Source organism: Elephantulus edwardii, unplaced genomic scaffold (assembly GCF_000299155.1).
Source record: "Elephantulus edwardii isolate Elephantulus edwardi_28Jun2011 unplaced genomic scaffold, EleEdw1.0 scaffold00160, whole genome shotgun sequence".
NCBI classification, from domain to species: Eukaryota; Metazoa; Chordata; class Mammalia; order Macroscelidea; family Macroscelididae; genus Elephantulus; species Elephantulus edwardii.
In genome coordinates, this window is record NW_006399910.1 from 4,761,519 (window position 1) to 4,782,256 (window position 20,738).

At 36.7% G+C, this 20,738-nt stretch overlaps 1 protein-coding gene across 1 annotated transcript in view; it reads right to left on the reverse strand.

Moving 5' to 3' along the window:
* DPP10 (dipeptidyl-peptidase 10 (non-functional)) overlaps positions 1 to 20,738 on the reverse strand; it is a 1,145,057-nt gene that overhangs the window by 564,273 nt on the left and 560,046 nt on the right. Inside the window, exon 5 of the mRNA XM_006895132.1 lies at positions 8,926 to 9,000. Within this exon, the coding sequence (XP_006895194.1) occupies positions 8,926 to 9,000 (75 nt within the window). The remainder of the gene's footprint in view (positions 1 to 8,925; positions 9,001 to 20,738) is intronic.

Here is a 20,738-nt window from a genome sequence, read left to right on the forward strand (position 1 = left end):
ATTAAATTATATCTATAATATATGAAGGCATTTTTGAGATACAATTTCAAAGATGAAAATTCAGAAATAAAACATATACACTTAAGTGTGGAAGAGTATGTAATAAGAACTACCTTATGACAATTTAATTTGTCTTATGATGCAATTAGAATCTAGCTGATAGGGTTTCACATCAATGGGAAAAGAATCAGGCCAGGGAACAGAAAGGCATATAAGAATTTTGTTGAAGTGACAGAGTAACCATTGCAAATGCCTGGTGGAATACTATGGAGCATGTAGGAGCAATGATTTTGTAATTCACTACCTAACTTAGGAGGGACTAGAGAGCATTATGCTGAGTGAACTAACTCAGTTCCATAAGGGCAAATACTGTATAAAACCGTTATTATAGAAATAGATAACTAGTAAAATGTGTATGAGGGTCAAGGTGGAATCAGGTAGGAGCAGAGGGATGAGGATGGGTGAGGGGGCAGTAATCACAGGCTTACACAATTTTATGGGTGGAGGGAAGGCTGGGTTAAGGAAATGGGAAAGATCTGGTGTGAAAAACAATGTATATGAACTTTGTAAGCAAACTAGTATAAAATAAAAATTTTATATTAAAAAAAGGAAATAGAACAATGGTATTGATTCCACTTACACAATTCTGAAATGAGGCCCTTGAGTAAATCAGAGCTATTGAGAGATTTTAACTGATAAGCACACGTAAAAGAATTCTGTTGCTTTGATATGCTATTGAATAAACAGATCTGAACACTGTTCTATGCTGTGCCACCTTCGTCACCTCTAATACACCCATTAGTGTGGTCACTCATGAAGGGTATTCCTCTCTTTCACTGAGTCCCCACCTTTCTAAGTTTGATGTCCCTTTTTGAAGAATAACTCATGATTCCAAGCAACAACTCATAAAATGTACTATTTATTTCTTCCTTACAATTTCTTTTTAAAATTGATGTCAAGTGAAAAAATATGATAGTAGACAATATGAAAGTGTTCAGAAAGAACATCTACACAAAAAATTATTGAAATATTTACTTTTATGAGCAAGACCCTATGGTGATGAAGGAAGAAGTTCCAGCTGCTTTGAAGGAAACAGCAAAAAGTAAGGCTCTAGGAATAAATGGCATACCAATTGACATATTTCCCCTAACAGATGCTTCCCTGAACATGCTCACCAAGTTTTGCCAAGAAATCTGGAGACCAACCACTTGGCCAACTGACTAGAAGAGATCTATATTTGTTTCCATCCGAAAGAAAGGTGACCCAACAGAGTGTGGAAACTATAGAACAATATCATTGATTTCACATGCAAGCAATATTCTACTAAAGATTATCCAAAAACGACTGGAACAGCACATCAGCAGAGAACTTCCAGAAGTCCAGGCTGAGTTTAGAAGGGGTCGTGGCACTAGGGATATTGTAGCTAATGTTAGATGGATCTTGGCTGAAAGCAGGGAATACCAGAGGAATGTCTATCTGTGTTTCATTGACTATGCAAAGGCGGTTTAGACTGTGTGGATCATAACAAACCGTGTCTGATTCTGAGAAGAATGGGAATCCCAGAACACTTGATCGTGCTAATGTGAAATCTATACTTGGAAGAAGACGCAGTTGTCAGAACAGAGTAAGAAGAATTTCTGTTTCTCTATTTTAAAAAAGGTATGGAGAAAGGACACATCCCTGGCGTACGCCCTTCCCAATTTTGAACCATGCAGTATTTCCTTGCTCTGTTCTGACGACTGCCTCTTGGTCCAAACATAGGTTTCACATTAGCACGATCAAGTGTTCTGGGATTCCCGTTCTTCTCAAGAGTCAGCCACAGTTTGTTATGATCCACACAGTCAAAGACATAGGCACAAATTAGATGGCATGAAGAACATGAAAGGTCACGTTAAGCTAATATTTGAATGAAAGTGTGCCAGAGTTTTGGGTTTATTTAGGTATGTTGTTATGAGGTGCTATCAAGTCGGAACTGACTCAAAGCTGACCCTGAAGTGGGTTTTCAGAGGCAAGAAACCATGTGGGAGGAGACTGCCCCTTATTCTCCAGTGAAATATTGCCTTACTGATCTCACCACTGGACCAATTGGCAGCATCAGGATGGATGGTGAAGAGACTGAGATTGTACACAGCTTTAGTTTGCTTGGCTCCACAGTCAACACTCTTGGCACCAATAGCCAGGAAACTAAAAGGCGCATTGTCATGGGAAATTCTGCTGTTAGGGACCTCTCCAAAGTACTGAAGAGCAATGGTGTCTCTCTGGAGACGAAAGTGCATTTGATACAGGCCATGGTCTTCACAATCACTTGTCATGCATCAGAGAGTTGGACAATGACCAAGAAGGATAGAAGGAAAATTGATGCCTTTGAGCTGTGGTGCTGGAGAAGAGTACTGAGAATACCATTGACTGCTAGGAAAACAAACAGATTCTTCCTGGAAAGGGTTAAACCGGGTGGCTCCTTGGAGGCAAGGATTCTGAGGCTCTGTCTAACATACTTTTGACATGTTGTGAAGAGAGACCGGTCCTTGGAGAAGGACATCATGCTTGGGAGGGTGGAGGGACAGCGCAGGAGGGGAAGGCCCTCTATGAGGTAGGTTGATTCAGTGACTGGGATAATCGGGATGGGAGTGTCGAAGACAGTGCGATTGGCACAGGACAGAGCAGAGTTTAGGACTGTTGTACATAGGGTCGCTATGAGTCGCAAGCAATTAGATGGCACATAACAACAACAACAATGTCATAGATGTTATTAATTAAAAAATATATACACACTTTTGCAACATTGAACCAAACACTCTTAAAGACAAAAATTACATTTGTAATAAATGTTAAAAGTTGGACTACAGTGTTGTAAAACATCATGGGGTAGGCTGGTCAATCAGAGAGATCTGAGACATATATGATTTACAAACCATGACTGGGAATTTAAAAAGATCTGAAGATAAAGAAACATCTTTTATAGTGCAGAGAGGGCATGATAAAGTCTTTTCATTTTATGGAAAAGAGCAATGAAGCCTAATCAAGAGAGGCAGCATTTTATTTTGAGATGTTTTAGGAAATTTCATGGGCCTGAAGAACAGAGAAGAATGGGGGAGTCCTGGGCAGAGGCTGGAAGGCAGGCAAAGCCTGTTCTATATAAACTTTGTTCTTTGTCCGGGGAAGCCTCACAAAGGACTAGACTAAGCTTTCCTTCCAGAAGAAGAGCAGTTAAGTTTGAGTATATATCAATTGTTAAAAGAAATGTGAGTGCAGGATGATAACTAGGTGTTGTTACATAATCCCAAATGAGATGCCCTAGTCATCAGTCCAGGACACAGAGGCACAGGGAAGAGGCCGGGGGTACTCTGCTATAGTCTAGCAATCAATGTGCATAATGATCATTTCGGGCCAGAAGAAATAACATTTATTGGCTTCTTTTACCTTGATCTAATACAAGGTTGTATTTGTGCAGATTTAAATGCTGTGCATCTAGGCAGAATAAGTAAATTCACACCACTACGAAGGCAATAAATGCCACTTTAAGATAATGTTCTTGTGCTAATTTAGCTTCAAATTAGAAAAAGAAATCTTTACACTCAGAAATTCCATTTCTGGAAATACATCTCATATAAATACTAAATTCAGAAATGTGCAACCCTCTAAAATCCAGATAATACATTTAATACAATGTATAATGGATGCTAATTTTTTTTTCACAAATTGTATGCATTGGGGAAAATACAAGAAATAAAGCAAAAAGTAATTCTCTGACATAAATTTGAGTGAACTTTTTATGAATGTTTCTCATATTAGAGTTTTGTGTCACAACAGACACCAACACTGCTCCTCTTCAGTAACTGTCTGTGCTGAAGTTTAAAGAAAATCAACCATCCTAAGTTACCACCTTAGTATAAACTTAGTATGGAATAGGAGAGTGTTAATCTTATTCTAAAGTTGGGGCTGAATTTAAGTTTACATGGTTTATTTTCTTTTTCCTTTCTAAATTGTCAACATGTGCACTGGTTTAATCAACTGCTACCCGTGAGCTGGTTTCATGTGGTCCTTTCTTATTTTGTCTAGCCACAAGGAGTAAGGGTTTTCTTCATATTTAAACGATCTGCCCTTCAGAACCCATCATATACTTACTCCCCTATCCAAAATACCCTCCTGCCCTGGTGGCAAAGTGGCAATAGCCATACTGCAATCCTGAAGGCACATAGCTCAAATCCAGCAGCTGCTCTATGGGAGAAGGATGGGCAATCTTCTCCCATGTGATTAACAGCCGCTTAAAACCTGCCAGTGGGTCGGCTATGGGTTTGTTCCTACTTGACAGCACACAACAACAACAAAAATCATGATGAAAAAAGTTCTCTACTTCATTCCACTTGTATAACAGACCACTGAATATTCTATGTGATAGACATACATGTTTATGCCCACTATCTTTGATTCTGTGTTCCAAAGATAGTTGAATTAATCTTACAAACTCTCTCTCTCTCTCTCTCTCTCACACACACACACACACACACACACACACACACACACATCTTGCAAAATAAATACTTCAGTAGTTTCTATCTGGCAAATGATAAATAAAATGAATAAGTGAAATAATATAAGATTTTGAGTTTTACTTATTTTTTTTTCTCTTAGGTAACAATGATGACATAGAGAGAGCTACGTTGGCCTAGTGGACAGAAAGTTATACTACCAAGCGGAAGGTGGGTGATTTTAATCTGCAACCCTCAGGCAGGGTTCAAATTGTTTTCCTGTCAAACATTCTTCTGGGTACCGTACTGGTCTGTGCATTGTTGCACAGAGGTAACTCGTGGCTGCTGTGATGCTGAACACTGGGACACAGATGTGGCAAATGTGGTAATGGGTACCCATGATGGACAATGTTTGCTGGAGCTTCCCGACTAAAACAAGCCTGGAAGCAGGAGCGGCATTCACTTCCGAGACGGCTTGCCTCCGAAACTCTGTGTATGAACAGTGATCAGGCCTTTCGTTCATAGGGTCGCTATGAGTCATCTATGACTCAACAGCACCTAACAACAAGGACAACATATCATTTAAAAAGGCTCTATGCCAAAAAAACTGGATGATAATCAAGAGGCAATGGTGAAGAAGAAGAAAGTTCAAGATGCTCTGAAGAACTTGGCAAAAAACAAAGTTTTGTGACAGCATATCCATTGACATACTTCAACAAACAGATACTGCTCTGGACTTGTTCATCAGGTACTGCCAAGTATTCTGGTCAATTAGCTACCTGGCCAACTGAAAGGAAGAGATCCATATTTATTCCCATTCCAAAGACACAAGTTGTCAAAATAATTATTTAAAAATAAAATGGAAAAGTAACTTTAATTTCTGGGTTTAGATAATGTAAGAGGATGACCTTGTATACTGTAATACAAGTTTTATTTCTCAATATATAGTCAATCAACTTAACGTATCTAAAAATAATTATTCTTCTAGAGATACATTGACTGGCATTAACACAGATGCAATACACTTGTTTACTTATTATTCAATTACATCTTACTATTTTATTTAAACACTGCTGCTAAAAATCTTTGAAAATTAATTCAGATCATAAAATTTTATAAATATGGAAACAGGTATTAACATATTTGTCATCTATCTAAAAACTTATTTGAAGAAGATATCACAGATTTTATAAAATTCATACAAATGATGACTTTTATGCATTTAAATAATCATTTTTCAGTCTTAGGAAACATGGGTGAAAGATGCACAATCACCTTCTGTGCAATTTACAGCCTCTGAAAGCCTTCTGGTGGGTCAGCTATGGATCAATTTCAAAGTGACAGCACACAACAATATCATCTTAGAAAATATTTTTCAATTACAGCTTTTTAAATTCAACTTTTTGTTATAATTGTCAATTTGCATGCAGTAATAAGAAAGAATATGAGGAGACACTATATACTCTTCACCTAACTTCCATTATTGATAACAAACTGTAAAACTGGAGTATAACAAAACAAGCAGAATATTAACATGTGTACAGTCAAGATATAGACTTTTTCATCTCCAAATTGATACCTCATTCTGAACTGTAAAATCACATGGCCACATTCACTGCTCTCCCTACAACTCACCCATCACTAATCTGTCACTTTTTCTAGTATGGAATTCTTTAGAAATGCTTTGTTCAGTCGGTATAATGACTGTGCATGTGTCAATAACGAGTTCTTTTTTGATTACCGTATTTTATTTAACCATTCACCAAGTGAAACTGGGTTTTCCCCAGTTTTGGATTATCATAAATATTTGTGCAGAGATTGTGTGTGTGTGTGTGTGTGTGTGTGTGTGTGTGTGTAACCTGTATTTTCAGTTCTCAGTGATAAATTCCCAGCAGTGTAAGTGCTGAGTCAGATGGTAGTTGCAATTTCAGTTTTGTAAAGAAGTTATTAAGACAGTTTCCAGAGTGGCTGAAACATTTTACATTCCAACAAGGAATGCATTAGTGACGGTATATCTCTGTATGCTTCCCAGCTTCAGATATCATCATTTTCTTTTCTTTTTTAAATTTTCTTGTATGTGTGCAATGATAAAAGACTTTGATTTGGTTTTGTATTTTACTAAATGCCTAATGATATGGACACATTTTCACGTGTTAATTTGCCATTTCTATGTTCTTTTCAGTAAAAAAGATTTCTCTTGACCTCTGCTCATTTTCTAAATTGTTTACTTCTCTGCTTTTTGTTTTTTTAATTGCTTTGTTTTGAGAGTTCTTTATATATAGTCCTTTGTCAGTTATTTGAATTGCATGTATTTTCTCTCAATCTCTACCTTGAGTTTTCATTATTGTACCTAGTCCTTTTACAGATCAATATTTCTAATATTGACAAAATTCAAAGATCAGTTTGTCTTTTGTAAGTTGTAATTTTAGAGTGTATTTAAGAATTCCTTATTTAGCTATAGATTGCAAAGATTTTCTCCTCGTTTATTTTTTGCCTCCAGATTTTAAAATTAAAAATTTTACCAACAATTCTAGGAAACAACTAGAATTATTAAAAAGTGTTAGGCCACTGAGGTGATTTTTTTTAAATTATGACTGTCTAATTTCTACAATTGGAAGCAGGAGTGGCATCCACTTCCTAAACAACATACCTCTGGAAACTATATGGACTTTGATAACTGTCGATAGTGAAAGAGGGGCTTCGGGCCTTTTGTTTGTAGAGTTGCTGTGAGTCGTATTTGACTTTCAAGTCAAATCAATACAACACAATCAATAACAACAAAAATTGCCACATCATTTATTGGGGGATAAACCCTCTCTTTTTCCTCCAACTTACTGCATTTTGTGAAATATCAGACTAGCAGTTCTGCATATTCACACAGGCCTACTTCTGATTCTGTCTGTTCCATCAACCTGTGTCTCTACCTCTTTATCAGTACCACACAGTCTTGGTTGCCATAATTACTGACATATGTAATTTTAAAGCTCATGATCAGCTGAATATAGTAATTATTTTACTTCAAATTCTTTAGATAAAAGATTTTTAGTTCAAACTTCCCTTTTATGTTTTTATGTGCCACTGAATAGACTGTGACTCAAAATGATCTTGTGAACATATCAGAATGCTGCCCTATTCTGTGCCATACTCACTGTATTTGACACCAGTGAGCCCATTAATACAGTAAACTGTGTTAATTCATCTTGTTGAGGATCTTCTTCTCTTATAATAAACTTCCACCCTTCCAATCAAGATTTCCTTCTCCAAGGACTGATAACTCCTACCTAGATGCCCAACAAATGCAGATTTTGGTTTACATATGTCAGTTACCCCCTTTGAAACTATATATAATATTTCAAATTGTAATGAACAACAGAACCATACAGCAAAAATTAATAATGATAAAGCAAAAGGAAGACACAATAGGAAAAGTTATCTATTATTCCAGCTTATTTTATTATTGTAAATTACCAAAATACCTTTTCAACCTGTATGCAGAACAGATTATCCAAGAGACTGGGCTCTATGAGGAGAGGTGTGGCATCAGGATTGGTGGAAGATCTATCAACAATCTGTGATATGTGGATGACACAACCCTGCTTGCTGAAACTGAGGAGGACCTGAAACTCTTGCTGCAGAGGGTCAAGGACTGCAGCCTCTAAAAACATACCATATGTATATTCTAAAATATCCAAAAACCATCAAACAACATGCTTCCCAAAGCTTTCAATGCACTGTACGAGGTTTCTTACCTGAAGTCTCTCATTTTTATTGTCTTTCTTTAAGCTCATAAAACTTTTCTGAATGATTTCCAATAATTTATTCTCTACAAATGAAACTGCTGAATTGCCTTTGCAACATTTAATTTGCTTCTTAACAGTGCAAACTATATTTTAGTACAAAATACTCACCCACCATACATATTGCTCTAATTGTGCTTTAAAGCTGACATGGAATAATAAAGCATTAATTGCAATTACAGCATTTTATTTGCTCACAATCACATGTAGAATTTTCAAACCCACAATACTTAACAACCAAATACCCCTAAATAGTCTGCTGGCCACAACCGGTATTAATGTTTCTCTCAGACTATCCATACTATATTCACTGTAACTCTAGATACAAAGAATCCCAAATATATTCAGTTAATTAATATCAAGCATATAGTAAGATATCCTCAGAATTTGAAAAGCTCCTATTAAGTTTATTAGATCTTCCCATGCTCTGAAACCAGGTAGATTTGGATCTGCATAAGCGCATGGTAAGTTTTTGCTAACCAAACAAGAGCATTATCTCTAAAACCTATCTCGTTCTGCATTAACATTCTGCATCACTCTGCAATTACAGGACATGCTATAATTTCCCTAGATGCAAAGACGGATGCTCGAGGAAAAACATGAACTGCCATTTGAATGCATCACAAGGGACGTATTCTTTAAAAAGATCACTTTTTTACCTGTTTGACATCATACGCCAGAAGAACATATTTTAAATCTGGTGATACTGAATGCCTTGATGCTTTGAAGGTTACCTTGAGGGGGAAAAAGAGAAATTATCTTAAAAAGCTTAAGAACAAAGATATCTACATGCATGCAGATATATATACATTTCAATTCTTATCACAACATTCTGAAATGAGCATTTCTCTTTCCATTATAAATAGGTCTACTCATGCATGCACATATCATTATAATGATTGTTATAAAAGTTTGAAGAGGTCACAGTAGATATTTCAGCGAGAGAAGAAAAATGCTAATATACTTTTCTCCATGTTGTTCCATTAAGCCTGTTAATGTTTTTATTATTAAGTAAAATAATAGCTTTATTGCCTTTCTTCAATAACCCAAATGGTTTTCTAATTCCATGTCAGAAGGAAAATGAGCACTGGTATTTAATAATATCATATTTCTCTCTTTTTTAAAAAAATTTGTGGTTGAATCTAACTCTTATTATTATTAAATACTCTCTGTTCTGTCCAAATTTGTAATGACACTATGCACAACAGAATGAAGCCTTCCTGATTCTGTGTCAATCTCACAATCTCTGGGATGTTTGGTTTAAGTCTATTGTTACAATAACTGTGTCCATCCATCTCACTATGGGTCTTCCTTTTATTGCACTGATCCTCTGTTCTTTAAGCAGATTGAGCTTCTCTTGGGATTAGTTAACTTGATAATATGCCCAAAGTTTAGGAGACAAACGCCTAGCTATCCTCACTTCAAATGATCAGTCTAAATGTACTTCTTTTCAACACAAACTTGTTCAGTCTTCTGGCAGCCCATAGAATAGTTATTATTCTTTGCCAACATCATAATTCAGAAGAATCACTTTTTTTAAACTTACATTTAAAAGAAGACTTTTACATCAAAAACAGAAAGTTGGGTTCTTTTAAAGAGTAAATTAAAAATAAAACAAATTAAAAGACAATAGAACCCTTGATTATATTTGATGATGACAGGGGGAGAAAAATCTACATTGGACAGTAGTAAATTTGAGCCCATAGTTTAAGCATTAAATATACCCGTGATTAGAAAATAGATATGGAGGTTTAGGAAGTAATTTTATTTGTAATAGACATTGATCTGAATTATATCTAAGGGCAATACAAGCAACCAGAGTCTATGCAAAGGTCATTCAAAATCAGAGGTATTTATTTGTCATGACTTCCACAAAGTTTGGCCCAACTCCATTATTCCCTTAGCTCTATTTCTATTTTTGAGAAGATGGCTCATGAACGTTGATATAAGGGAGGGACAACTTGCTTTCAGAAAGCATGTTACTGCTGTGGTTGTTAGGTGCCGTCAAGTCATAGAAGACTCATTAGTGACCCTATGAATGAATGAAAGGCCTGAGCACTGTTCATAGAGTTCCCGGAAGCAACCCATTTCAGAAGTGGATGCTGCTCCTGCCTCCAAGCTAGTTACGGTTTAAAATAGACTAATGTGAAGAGGTATACCAATTGACATATTTCAGCTAACAGATGCTGCTCTGTACGTGCTCACCAAGTTATGCCAAGAAATCTGGAGAACAACCACCTGGACAACTGACTGGAAGAGATCTATATTTGTTCTCATCCCAAAGAAGGGTGACCCAACAGAGTTTGGAAACTATAGAGCAATATAATTGATTTCACATGCGAGCAAAATTCTCCTGAAGATTATCCCAAAACAACTGGCACAGCACATCAGCAGAGAACTGCCAGAAGTCAAGGCTGGGCTTAGAAGGGGTCATGGTATTAGGGATATTATAGCTAATGTTAGATGGATCTTAACTGAAAGCAGGGAATACCAGAGGGATGTATATCTGTGTTTCATTGATTATACAAAGGCATTTGACTGTGTGGATCATAAAAACTGTGTCTGACTCTGAGAAGAATGGGAATTCCAGAACATTTGATCATGCTAATGAGAACCTATACTGGGACCAAGAGGCAGTCGTCAGAACAGAATAAGGAAACACCACATGGTTCAAAACTGGGAAGGGCGTACACCAGGGATGTGTCCTGTCTCCATACCTTTTCAACCTGTATGCAGAACAGATTATCCGGGAGGCTGGGCTCTATGAGGAGAAATGTGGGGTCAAGATTGGTGGAAGATCTATCAACAATCTGCAATATGCAAATGATACAATCCTGCTTGCTGAAAACTGAGGAGGACCTGAAGTGCTTGCTGCAGAGAGTCAAGAACTGCAGCCTCCAATATGGATTGAGGCTCAATGTCAAGAAGACAAAGATTCTCACCACTGGGCCAACTGGCAGCATCAGGATGAATGGTGAAGAGATTGAGATTGTTCACAGCTTTAGTTTGCTTGGTTCCACAGTCAACACTCTCGGCACCAATAGCCAGGAAATTAGAAGACATATTGTGATGGGAGAGTCTGCTGTTAGGGACCTCTCCAAAGTACTGAAGGGCAATGGTGTCTCTCTGGAGACTAAGATGCATCTGATACAGATCATGGTCTTTGCTATCAGTTGTTATGCATCAGAGAGTTGGACAAGGACTAAGGAGGATAGAAGGAGAATTGATGCTTTTGAGCTGTAGTGCTGGAGAAGAGTAATGAGGGTACCATGGACTGCTAGGAAAACAAATAGATTCATCCTGGAAAGGGTCAAACTGGGCGCTCCTTAGAGGCAAGGATACTAAGGCTCCGTCTAACATACTTTGGACATGTTGCAAGGAGGGATAGGTCCTTGGAGAAGGACATCATGCTTGGTACGGTGGAGGGACAGCACAGAAAGGGTAGGCCCCCTATGAGGTGGATTGATTCAATGACTGGGGTAATCAGGATGGGTGTATCGGAGACGGTGCGATTGGAACAGGACAGAACATTGTTTAGGGATGTTGTACATAGGGTCACTGTGATTTGCAAACGACTCGATGGCACATAACAAGAACAACAATGTGAAGAGGGAGCTCGGGTGGTGTAACTTGTATCGAGTTGTTCAGATAACTCAAAGAAAGCATTTCTCTAGTTGTTTGAATCCACTAGCTGCATTGGGGAGTAAGAGGGTCAGTTTCCTCTCAGGAGATTAACAGCCTCTGAAACCCTACTTGAAAGGACAGTGATGAGGCATTTCCCACTCAATGTCAAGTGAATTTTTTTTTTAGTTTAATGTGTAGAAAGGGGTTTAGACAAGGAATGTGCTTAAGTATCTTCTTCTTAGGCAAAAATATGCCCGGGCTTGATCTTAATTATTTATTGAAAAATGCTCAGCAGAAGAACTTATTCCAGGTGGTCAATCTGAGTGTGCATTTTTTTGTTTTTGTTTGTTTATTTGTTTAACTGTCATGTCTTGCTGTTAGTAGGCAATGCTTGTGAGATCTCAGCCTGCTTGAGCACTGTGTACCTGTCTGGGTGTTCTGCGTTCTGATTTGTGAATTTCCCTGTTCATTAATATATTTCTTTGGCCTCTAGTCTAAGACATTGACCCTAAACTTTTGTTCTAACGTATCTCAAAAGTCAACAAAATGTAAATCAAATTTTTAAAACCCCCAAATTTACCAATATTTTATTTTAAAAAAAACCCAACAAACTACATAGCCTTCATGGAATTTAAAAAAAAAAAAGAGTTTATAATTTTGTCAAAGCAATTTCCAAAAGGCTTTTCTCTGTGTAAGACAGAAAAGGGTAAAGTTAGAGTTTCTTTACTTAGGAACTAAAAATAAAACTATGCTGGATAGGATAAAAACTGAAACTAATCAATATTTGCTAAAATATATTCATTCTTTTTAAAAAATATATTCATTCTTGAGGCACGTATGCAAGAGAATGAAGAAGTCAGACAGAAAATATAATTTACTATCAATACTAGAATTTGGAGTTTTGCAAACATGCATTGCATAGATAAGATGCTTTAGAAGATCAAGTCACCTAAAATTCGTTGGCAAAGTAATTTCATTAAAAAAGAAAATACACCAACAAAAGCTAAAACAGTAACACCAGTCAAAACATAAACTTATTTCCTTAAAATTGGAATCTACTCGGCGAGCTCTGATGGCCTATTGGCAAGAAGCTGTACTGCAATCCCTGAGGTGTGCGGTTCGAATCCACCAGATGCTCTGCTGGAGAAGGAGGGACAATCTTTTCCTGTACTTGTCAGATCCAATTTCACAGTACACACACACACACACACACACACACACACACACACACACACATACAATAAAATAAAACATTAAAAAAAATTGGAATCTACTCATAGTTGATTTTCCAGAGGGTTCTCACAGGTTGTAAATCACATATGGGAGGGGATTGTTCACCATTCTAATTTGAGAAGCTGAGCAATATGAAGAGGAATGTGATATCAAGAAGAAAATTCACCAAAAAATTGTGTTATGTAGATGACACAGCCTTGCTTGTTGAAAGTAAAGAGGGCTTGAAACACTTGCTGCAGACAACCAAATATAGCGGTCTTCAATATACATATCAACCTCAAGAAGACAAAAATCCTCACTATTGTGTCAATAAGCAACATTATGATAAAGGGAGAAAAGACTGATATTGTCAATGTTTTCATTTTACTTGGATTCACAGTCAACATCCATGGTAACAGCAGTAAGAAATCAGAAGATGTATTACACTGGGAAAATCTACTGTCAAGAACCTCTCCAAAGTACTAAAGAATAATGACGTGCATTTCAAGACCTAGGTGTGCCTGATGCAGGTCATAGTCTTTTCAATTATTTCTTAAACATCTCAAAGTTGGACAATAAGGATGACAGTGGAAGAAACGATGCTTTTGAATTGCAGTTTTGGAGAACAGCACTGAACACCCTATGAACTACCAAAAGAACAAATAAAGCTGTTTGGAGCAAGTGCAACCAGCATAGTCTTTAGAGGTAAGGATGGTGAAACTTAGTCTCACTTACATTGGTCAGATATCAGGAGGAGCCAGTCACTGGAAAAAGACACCATCCAGGAAAAGTGGAGGGTCAGAGAAATAGAAGAAAATCTTCTAAAAGCTGGATTGACACCATGACTAACAACAGGCTTGAGTATGTCAGAGATGGCAAGGATGGTACAGACTAGAACAAGGTTCAGATCTGTTGTTCATAGGTTCCTTCGCACATAACAAAAAGTCCCTACTGCTGATGGATGTGAACTTCCTGAGGAGCCTCCTCTGGGGTGGGAGAACTTGCTAAGAAGTAGGCCACCAGATTTCTGCTAGTATCAATCAAGCATAACACATTTTGCTTATTAATATCTACTTTATTAAATTAAAGTCATCCTCCGGGCAACATGTGACCCAGGTGTCCTCATTTTTCTTACACCCCATTCTCCCCGTCTCCAATCTAACTTCATTAACTTTTTGTGTCTTGTGACTTGTTAGAAGTTGGCCTGGTAGGAGTTCACATTAGCACTAAGGACACAAGGTCATCTCTCCAGTAGTCAGGAAAATCATGCCTCTAAAGTCATCAGGAGGTCTATTGTGATTTAAAAAATACTTCAGCAGCAATGCCATCATCTCTGTCCTACTAGGATTAGAAAAACAAATACCCTAGTTTTTAGCTTCTCTCAATGTCACATGGAACATGTATAACAGAGAATCCAGGAGGGACTCCTTTCATCAGTCCTGTATTACCTCCCCAGCAGGAATTCATTTTAGATAACATTCCTGTCTGCTGTCTGAATTATTTAAAGAAAATCTCACCTCCCTAGTTCCCATCCACCCTCATGTGACATTCCTCACACAAATTAACTTTGCACATTCACAGGTGCATCTATGCCTCTGGTAACAACATTTGAGTATCTTTTACAGTCCCTGCAATTATCCAGTCTGGCACTTTATTAATTATCACTATACTGCCTCCAGCTTATGCAACATACAAACTGGGAAGCTTTCCAAATGCCTTTTAAAGGGACCTGAGTTGCTGAATCTTTTCTGCATTTAGAAAATTCTATGCTGGTCACTGGTGCAGCAAAAAGACACACCGTTAATACACTTGTAAGAAACAGCCTGGCGAGCTTATTCAAGAGATGCTATAAATTCCAAGTAAATCCATTTTAACTGTGACATCTAAGAAATTATTTCTTCCTAGTAACCAAAGTAAACTCCTTGGTATACCTTAGTAAGAGAGTTCTGGTTGAATCCTAACTTAATGTGCTTTAAATTAATATTGTGAAAGCATATTATCACCAACATGTTTCAGTGATTCTTAAACATTACATTAATTAATTACTGTTGGAATGCATGGATGTTGTAATGCATTCTGTATGTTTGTTACCGTCTTCCAATGTGTTCTATGACACTAAATATGTTGTAAGAATTCACTGCTGTTGAGATAGAATCTCCATAGCCAATCCTCCATTGGTATTTTGAAGACTGTAAATAGCACTGTAAAGAACACTGCCCATCTGTTTACCTTGGAGCAGACTTAAACCAGTAGTGAACTGTTAGTTTAGCAACACAACTCACCAAGTACTGAGCAACTGCTGCTCCTCAAAATGGAATAAAGGACATTAAAATGCTTGAATCTTCTCCTTCTCCTTCTCCTTCTCCTTCTCCCTCTCCCTCTCCCTCTCCCTCTCCCTCTTCCTCTCCTTCTCTCCCTCTCTCTCTCCCCCCAACTTTATTCTACAAGCAATGGAGATTTCATGTAGGTTTTATTTTTAAAAGAACATCTTTCTTTCTCTTTAGAGTAGGATAAAAGAAAAAAATGTAGATAGAAAAAATTAAACTGAAAGAAAAAGATATGTGGCCAAGTTGAAGAAGAAATCCATGTTTTGGGGCAGCTTTAGAAGATTTTTTGGTACTCCAATTGTGAAAATTCTCCAATATTAACAATCATCTTTCTTGAGTTTTTACTGAACAAACAGTACCTGGGTGATGTATACACTTAAGAATTTGAATACTAACTTAGAGGTTATTGGAGTAATTTAAGGGAGAGGCACTTAAAAGAGTTTAATGATCAGCTCCTAAAAGGTCATGGCCTTTTCTACTCTCTAAAGATGGGAATTATAAGTTTGAATTGATTCCTCTCTCTCTCTCTCACACACACACACACACACACTCACACACACTCACACACACATACATACGTGTGTATGTATGTTAATAGATTGATCAATTGGCTTTCCTAACCATTGCGTTTGGCTTTCTCAATACATGGCTGGGAGAAGCATCTCTAGTTGACATATGGACTACTCCATAATAACTCATTGTTTACCTTAAAAGTATCAAGCGACTATAAAAATAAAGTCTACATGTTTAAGGCTTGTCTTAGTCGAAATCTTAAAACAAGCTTGTGAAAAATGTATTTATAGACTTCCTTGATTACAAAAATCATGGTCAAGAAGTACAGTTGGCTAAATCCCTCAGCTTTACAGTGCTAATGTCAAATTTTTTACTGATTTTCATATAATAATATTTTTTACAGTATGTTTCATTCATATATGTTGTATTTTATACAATCCTTCATTTACATTGTTTTTCATACAATCATACATATACATTCTATTTTACATTATTTTTTACACTAGTTTATTTACAAAATTTAAATACATTGTTTTTCACACCAGATCCTTCCATTTCCCTTACCCCCCTACCCATCAATTTGTGCGTCCTTATGATTAATACACACACACACACACACACACACACACACACACATCCATAACCTTCTGTTTGCTTCCCCCCACCTCCCCGGCCTACCTTGGATCCTCATATTCATTCTACAATAATGGTTTTCATATAGTATTTGTCCTTATGGAACAAAATTAGTTCATGTAGCATAATGCTCTCCAGTCTCTCTCATATTAGGAAATAACTTACTAAATCATTGCCCCTGTGTGCTGCATAGCATTCCATTGTGTGAAAGTACCATAATTTGTCAATCCATTCAATTGTGTTTGAATATTTGGGCTATTTCCATGTTCTTGCGATGGTGAATAACACTGCTATTAACACTGGTGTAAAAGTCTCTATTTGTGCCTCAGTTCTCATTTTCTCAGGGTATATTAATTTTAAAATTTTAATAGAATATTGGTTTTCATAAACAGTAAAGTTTAGTTTTTATTCCTCCCCCCTCCAGCCTCACTGTACCAAATGTCCTTCACTCATACACACATCATAATTAATTAATTACTGTACATAATATTTTCATTACCAAATTTCATTTTTTATTACTTAGAAAAACAAATATTTAAAAACTCACTTCCTATTGTAGAAAAAGAATACAGTGGCTACATATTATGAATATAATTCTTTCACAATGCATAATCAATCTACAAAGTCATCAGATAAATAAGCAAGTGAGAGAAAGGGACAGGTCATTATCTATTATCTATGAAGTCTTCTAGAAGATCAAGAGCCATATGTAGTATGATATCAAAGTTGGGCTCCCCTGCCCTACCTGGCTTCAAACAAAAGCAAGAAGGCAGCAAAGAAAGGATATCATCTCACAACTCTAAAACAAAGCCCTGATTTATTTTCTACAGTAATAATTGTGTTTGACTTGAGGGAATAGAAAAAGAATATTCTTAGCAGCTTATTTTTGTTATACTTTCTTTTCCTAGCTCTCTAATTACTTCCTATACAAGACAGGGTTGTTTGTGCTTACACAACAACTTTGTTGTATAAGCATAATAGATATCATTTATCTTTCCTTCCCACTAAAAACCAAGCACTGGGATAATTTTTATTAGTACTAAATACAGAAAGTGCCACTACCATTACTAAGCAGTGCTTCAAATTATTAAATATGTGCCTGCTTTGTCTCTCATACTTTGGATATGTTGCTAACAGGGGCTATTTCTTTGAACAGGATATCAGGCCTAGAAATGTCGAAGCCCAGCAAAAGAGCAGAAGATCCTCAACAAGATGGTTTGACACAGTGACTATGGCAATGGGCTCAAGTGTGTCAGAGATGACGAGGATGGCACAGGATAAGACAGGGTTCGGGTCTATTGTCCATAAAATTATGAGTCACACTTGACTCGATAGCACCTTACAAGAATAGGAATAATCAACCTGTCTAACAACAATAACAACTAATCCAACAAATAATACATATTAGCATCTTTATTGTTAGCATCTTTATTGATCAATAAATGCAAACAGGCAAAGTAATATTCTATTTATTTGAATAATACACCCTATCCTAAAAGATCTTTGACACGTATTTTTTATTTCATAAAAGGTAAAAACTAATTGTCACTGAATTCTACTCATAATTCTAAAAAAAGAAAATGTCATGCAATGTGCATCTGTGGGGAAAAGAAATGCTAATCTTTCTCCATTCAAAACATATTTGAGCCTCTTCCAGAAATGCTGTGTGGAGGCATTCGAAATTGTCCAGTGTCTGGACTCTCATTGCAGGCTGTCCTACAGCAAAGATTCTACTACGTCTAGACAGATTCCCATACTTTCCCAGCCATGGTGCTAGAATAGTAAACAATTCTGGTACTAGGAAATCTGCATGTGGTCTGTGCCCAGGTAACCTTCAAGGGGTTCCTGCTGTGAGACGTAAGATTCTCATGATGTAGTGAACAGCAAAACAAAACAAACAAAACACATGTTTCAGCAGAGGTGATGTTGGCTCCATGTATGCTAAGTGTGTCTGTGACAGGATCAAAGGTACTTTCCTTACTGAGGCATAGAAAATTATGAAAGTATTGAGGGCACAGGCACAAAATCAGAAAGCTAAATAAAAAATAAGGTGATTCTTCAAATGGTAAATAAATCATATTATTTGTTCTGTTAAAAAGTAAACAAAACATATATAAAGCACAAAAGTTTTGGTTACAGATGGTATAAGAGTCATTGTAACTTTACACATTGATCAAAATAACTTTGTTTGCAGTTTGTTTATACTTGTATACTCACTCTTTAAATGTTACTAAAGTTTTCTAATTGCATATTCCAACTATATTTTTCTCATAAAGGTTAATGATATATTTAGGTGGAGCTGTATTATTTAAGCATGTAGAAAGAAATGTTAAGTTAAGCAAAAGCCATAAAACATAATATCTCAATAATGGAGCAGCTTTCCTAATCATCACCTTACGTCTAGACTGTGTCCTGTTACTACACCCTGCTCATGTGACTACTATTCAACTATATGCATCAACAACTAAAACCAATGAGGAAAAAATTGAAAATTTTAATCAATTTTTTCAGTCTGAAATTGACTATTCAAGACACATTAATAATTACTGGAGGCTGAAATATAAGAGTTGGAAAAAATAAAAAAGGAATGGTAATTAAAATCTATATTCTTGGTGACAGAAATGAAGCTGCTTAGAGAATGATTGAATTCTGTACATTCAATAATTATTCATCACAAACATCTTTAAAAATTAAAAAAATAACCCACAAAGAGTGTTTTTATCTCACCTGATGAACTGCATGGAATCAGACTGACTGCATTTGCAGAAAGAATTGTTGTAAAGTTTAATATCAGTAATTAAAACCAGGCCAGGTGCCGACAGTGGACAAACCATCAATTATTCATGTGCAAGGTCAAACTGATGTTGAAGAAAATGAAAACAAGTCCCCATACCAAAATACGACCTTGAGTCTATCCCACTTGAATTTAAAAATCATCTTAAGAATAGGTTTGAAGTACTAATGATCAGATGATTTATGGGCTGACATCAAGAATATCATTCACGAAAAGAACAAAAAGTCATTACAAACATAGAAGAAGATACCAAAATAGAGGTCAGAAGAGACTTTGAAATTTCACTGTTGTTGCTATTACATACCATCAAGTTGCCTGTTACTCATTACGACCCTGTGGACAGCAGCTCTGAAGCCTGCTCTGTCCTAAGAAAGTCTCCCTGTCACTGACACACCTTTCTCCATTGCCACAATTACTGTATCAACCCATCACAACCTGGGTTTTCATCTCCTGCACTGTCCGTTCACCCTTCCAAGCAAATCACAGGTCATCAAGGAAACAAATAAGTCTGTCATGTATACAGTGAAATTAAATTATCCTTGGAGGCTAGGATTTTGAAGCTCTGTCTCACCTACTTTGGGCATATGGCCAGGAATGAATTGTCCTTGGAGAAGGACACTGTGCTTGGAAAATTGCACTAGAGTGTCAAAAAGTCAAAACAAAGGGAAGAGATAGTGAAGCAAAAGAGCTCAGAAGATTTCAAAGGATAGCTGTAGAAGACAAAATAAAGTGTGTTCAAAAAGCTGTATTTGGAGAATAAGGGGAAGAACTTGTTCCCCATATCTGAAAAGTGGGAAGAACTGAAAAAGAAATTCATGCCTAAAGTTGCAATATCAAAGGATGCTAAGGGCAAAATCTTGAATCATCTAGGAAGCACCAAAATAAGATGAAGGTAATATATACATTTATAATATCAAAAAGAACTGGCTGACACGGAAAAAAAATCATATTGACAAGAGCCAATGATGGTATGTGTAGGAACCAGGATGATTACATCTATGGAAAGAACCACTGGAGAAGCTCAATATCAGCTGTGAAAACTAGACCCAGAGCGGATTGTGGGACAGACCACCACCAACTCCTATACAAGTTCAAGCTGAAGCTGAGGAATATTAAACTGAATCTATGGGAACCAAAATATAACTTTGAGTCTATCCCACCTGAATTTCAGAACCACCTCAAGAACAGGTTTGAGGCCTTGAACACGAATGAACGAAGACCAGATGATGTATGGGAGGATATCAAGGGTATCATCAAAGAAGAGTGCAAATGTTCATTACAAAGACAGAAGAGGAAGAAAAGACCAAAATGGATGTCAGAAGAAACTCTAAAGATTGCACTGGAGTGCAGAGAAGCCAAGGCACAAGGA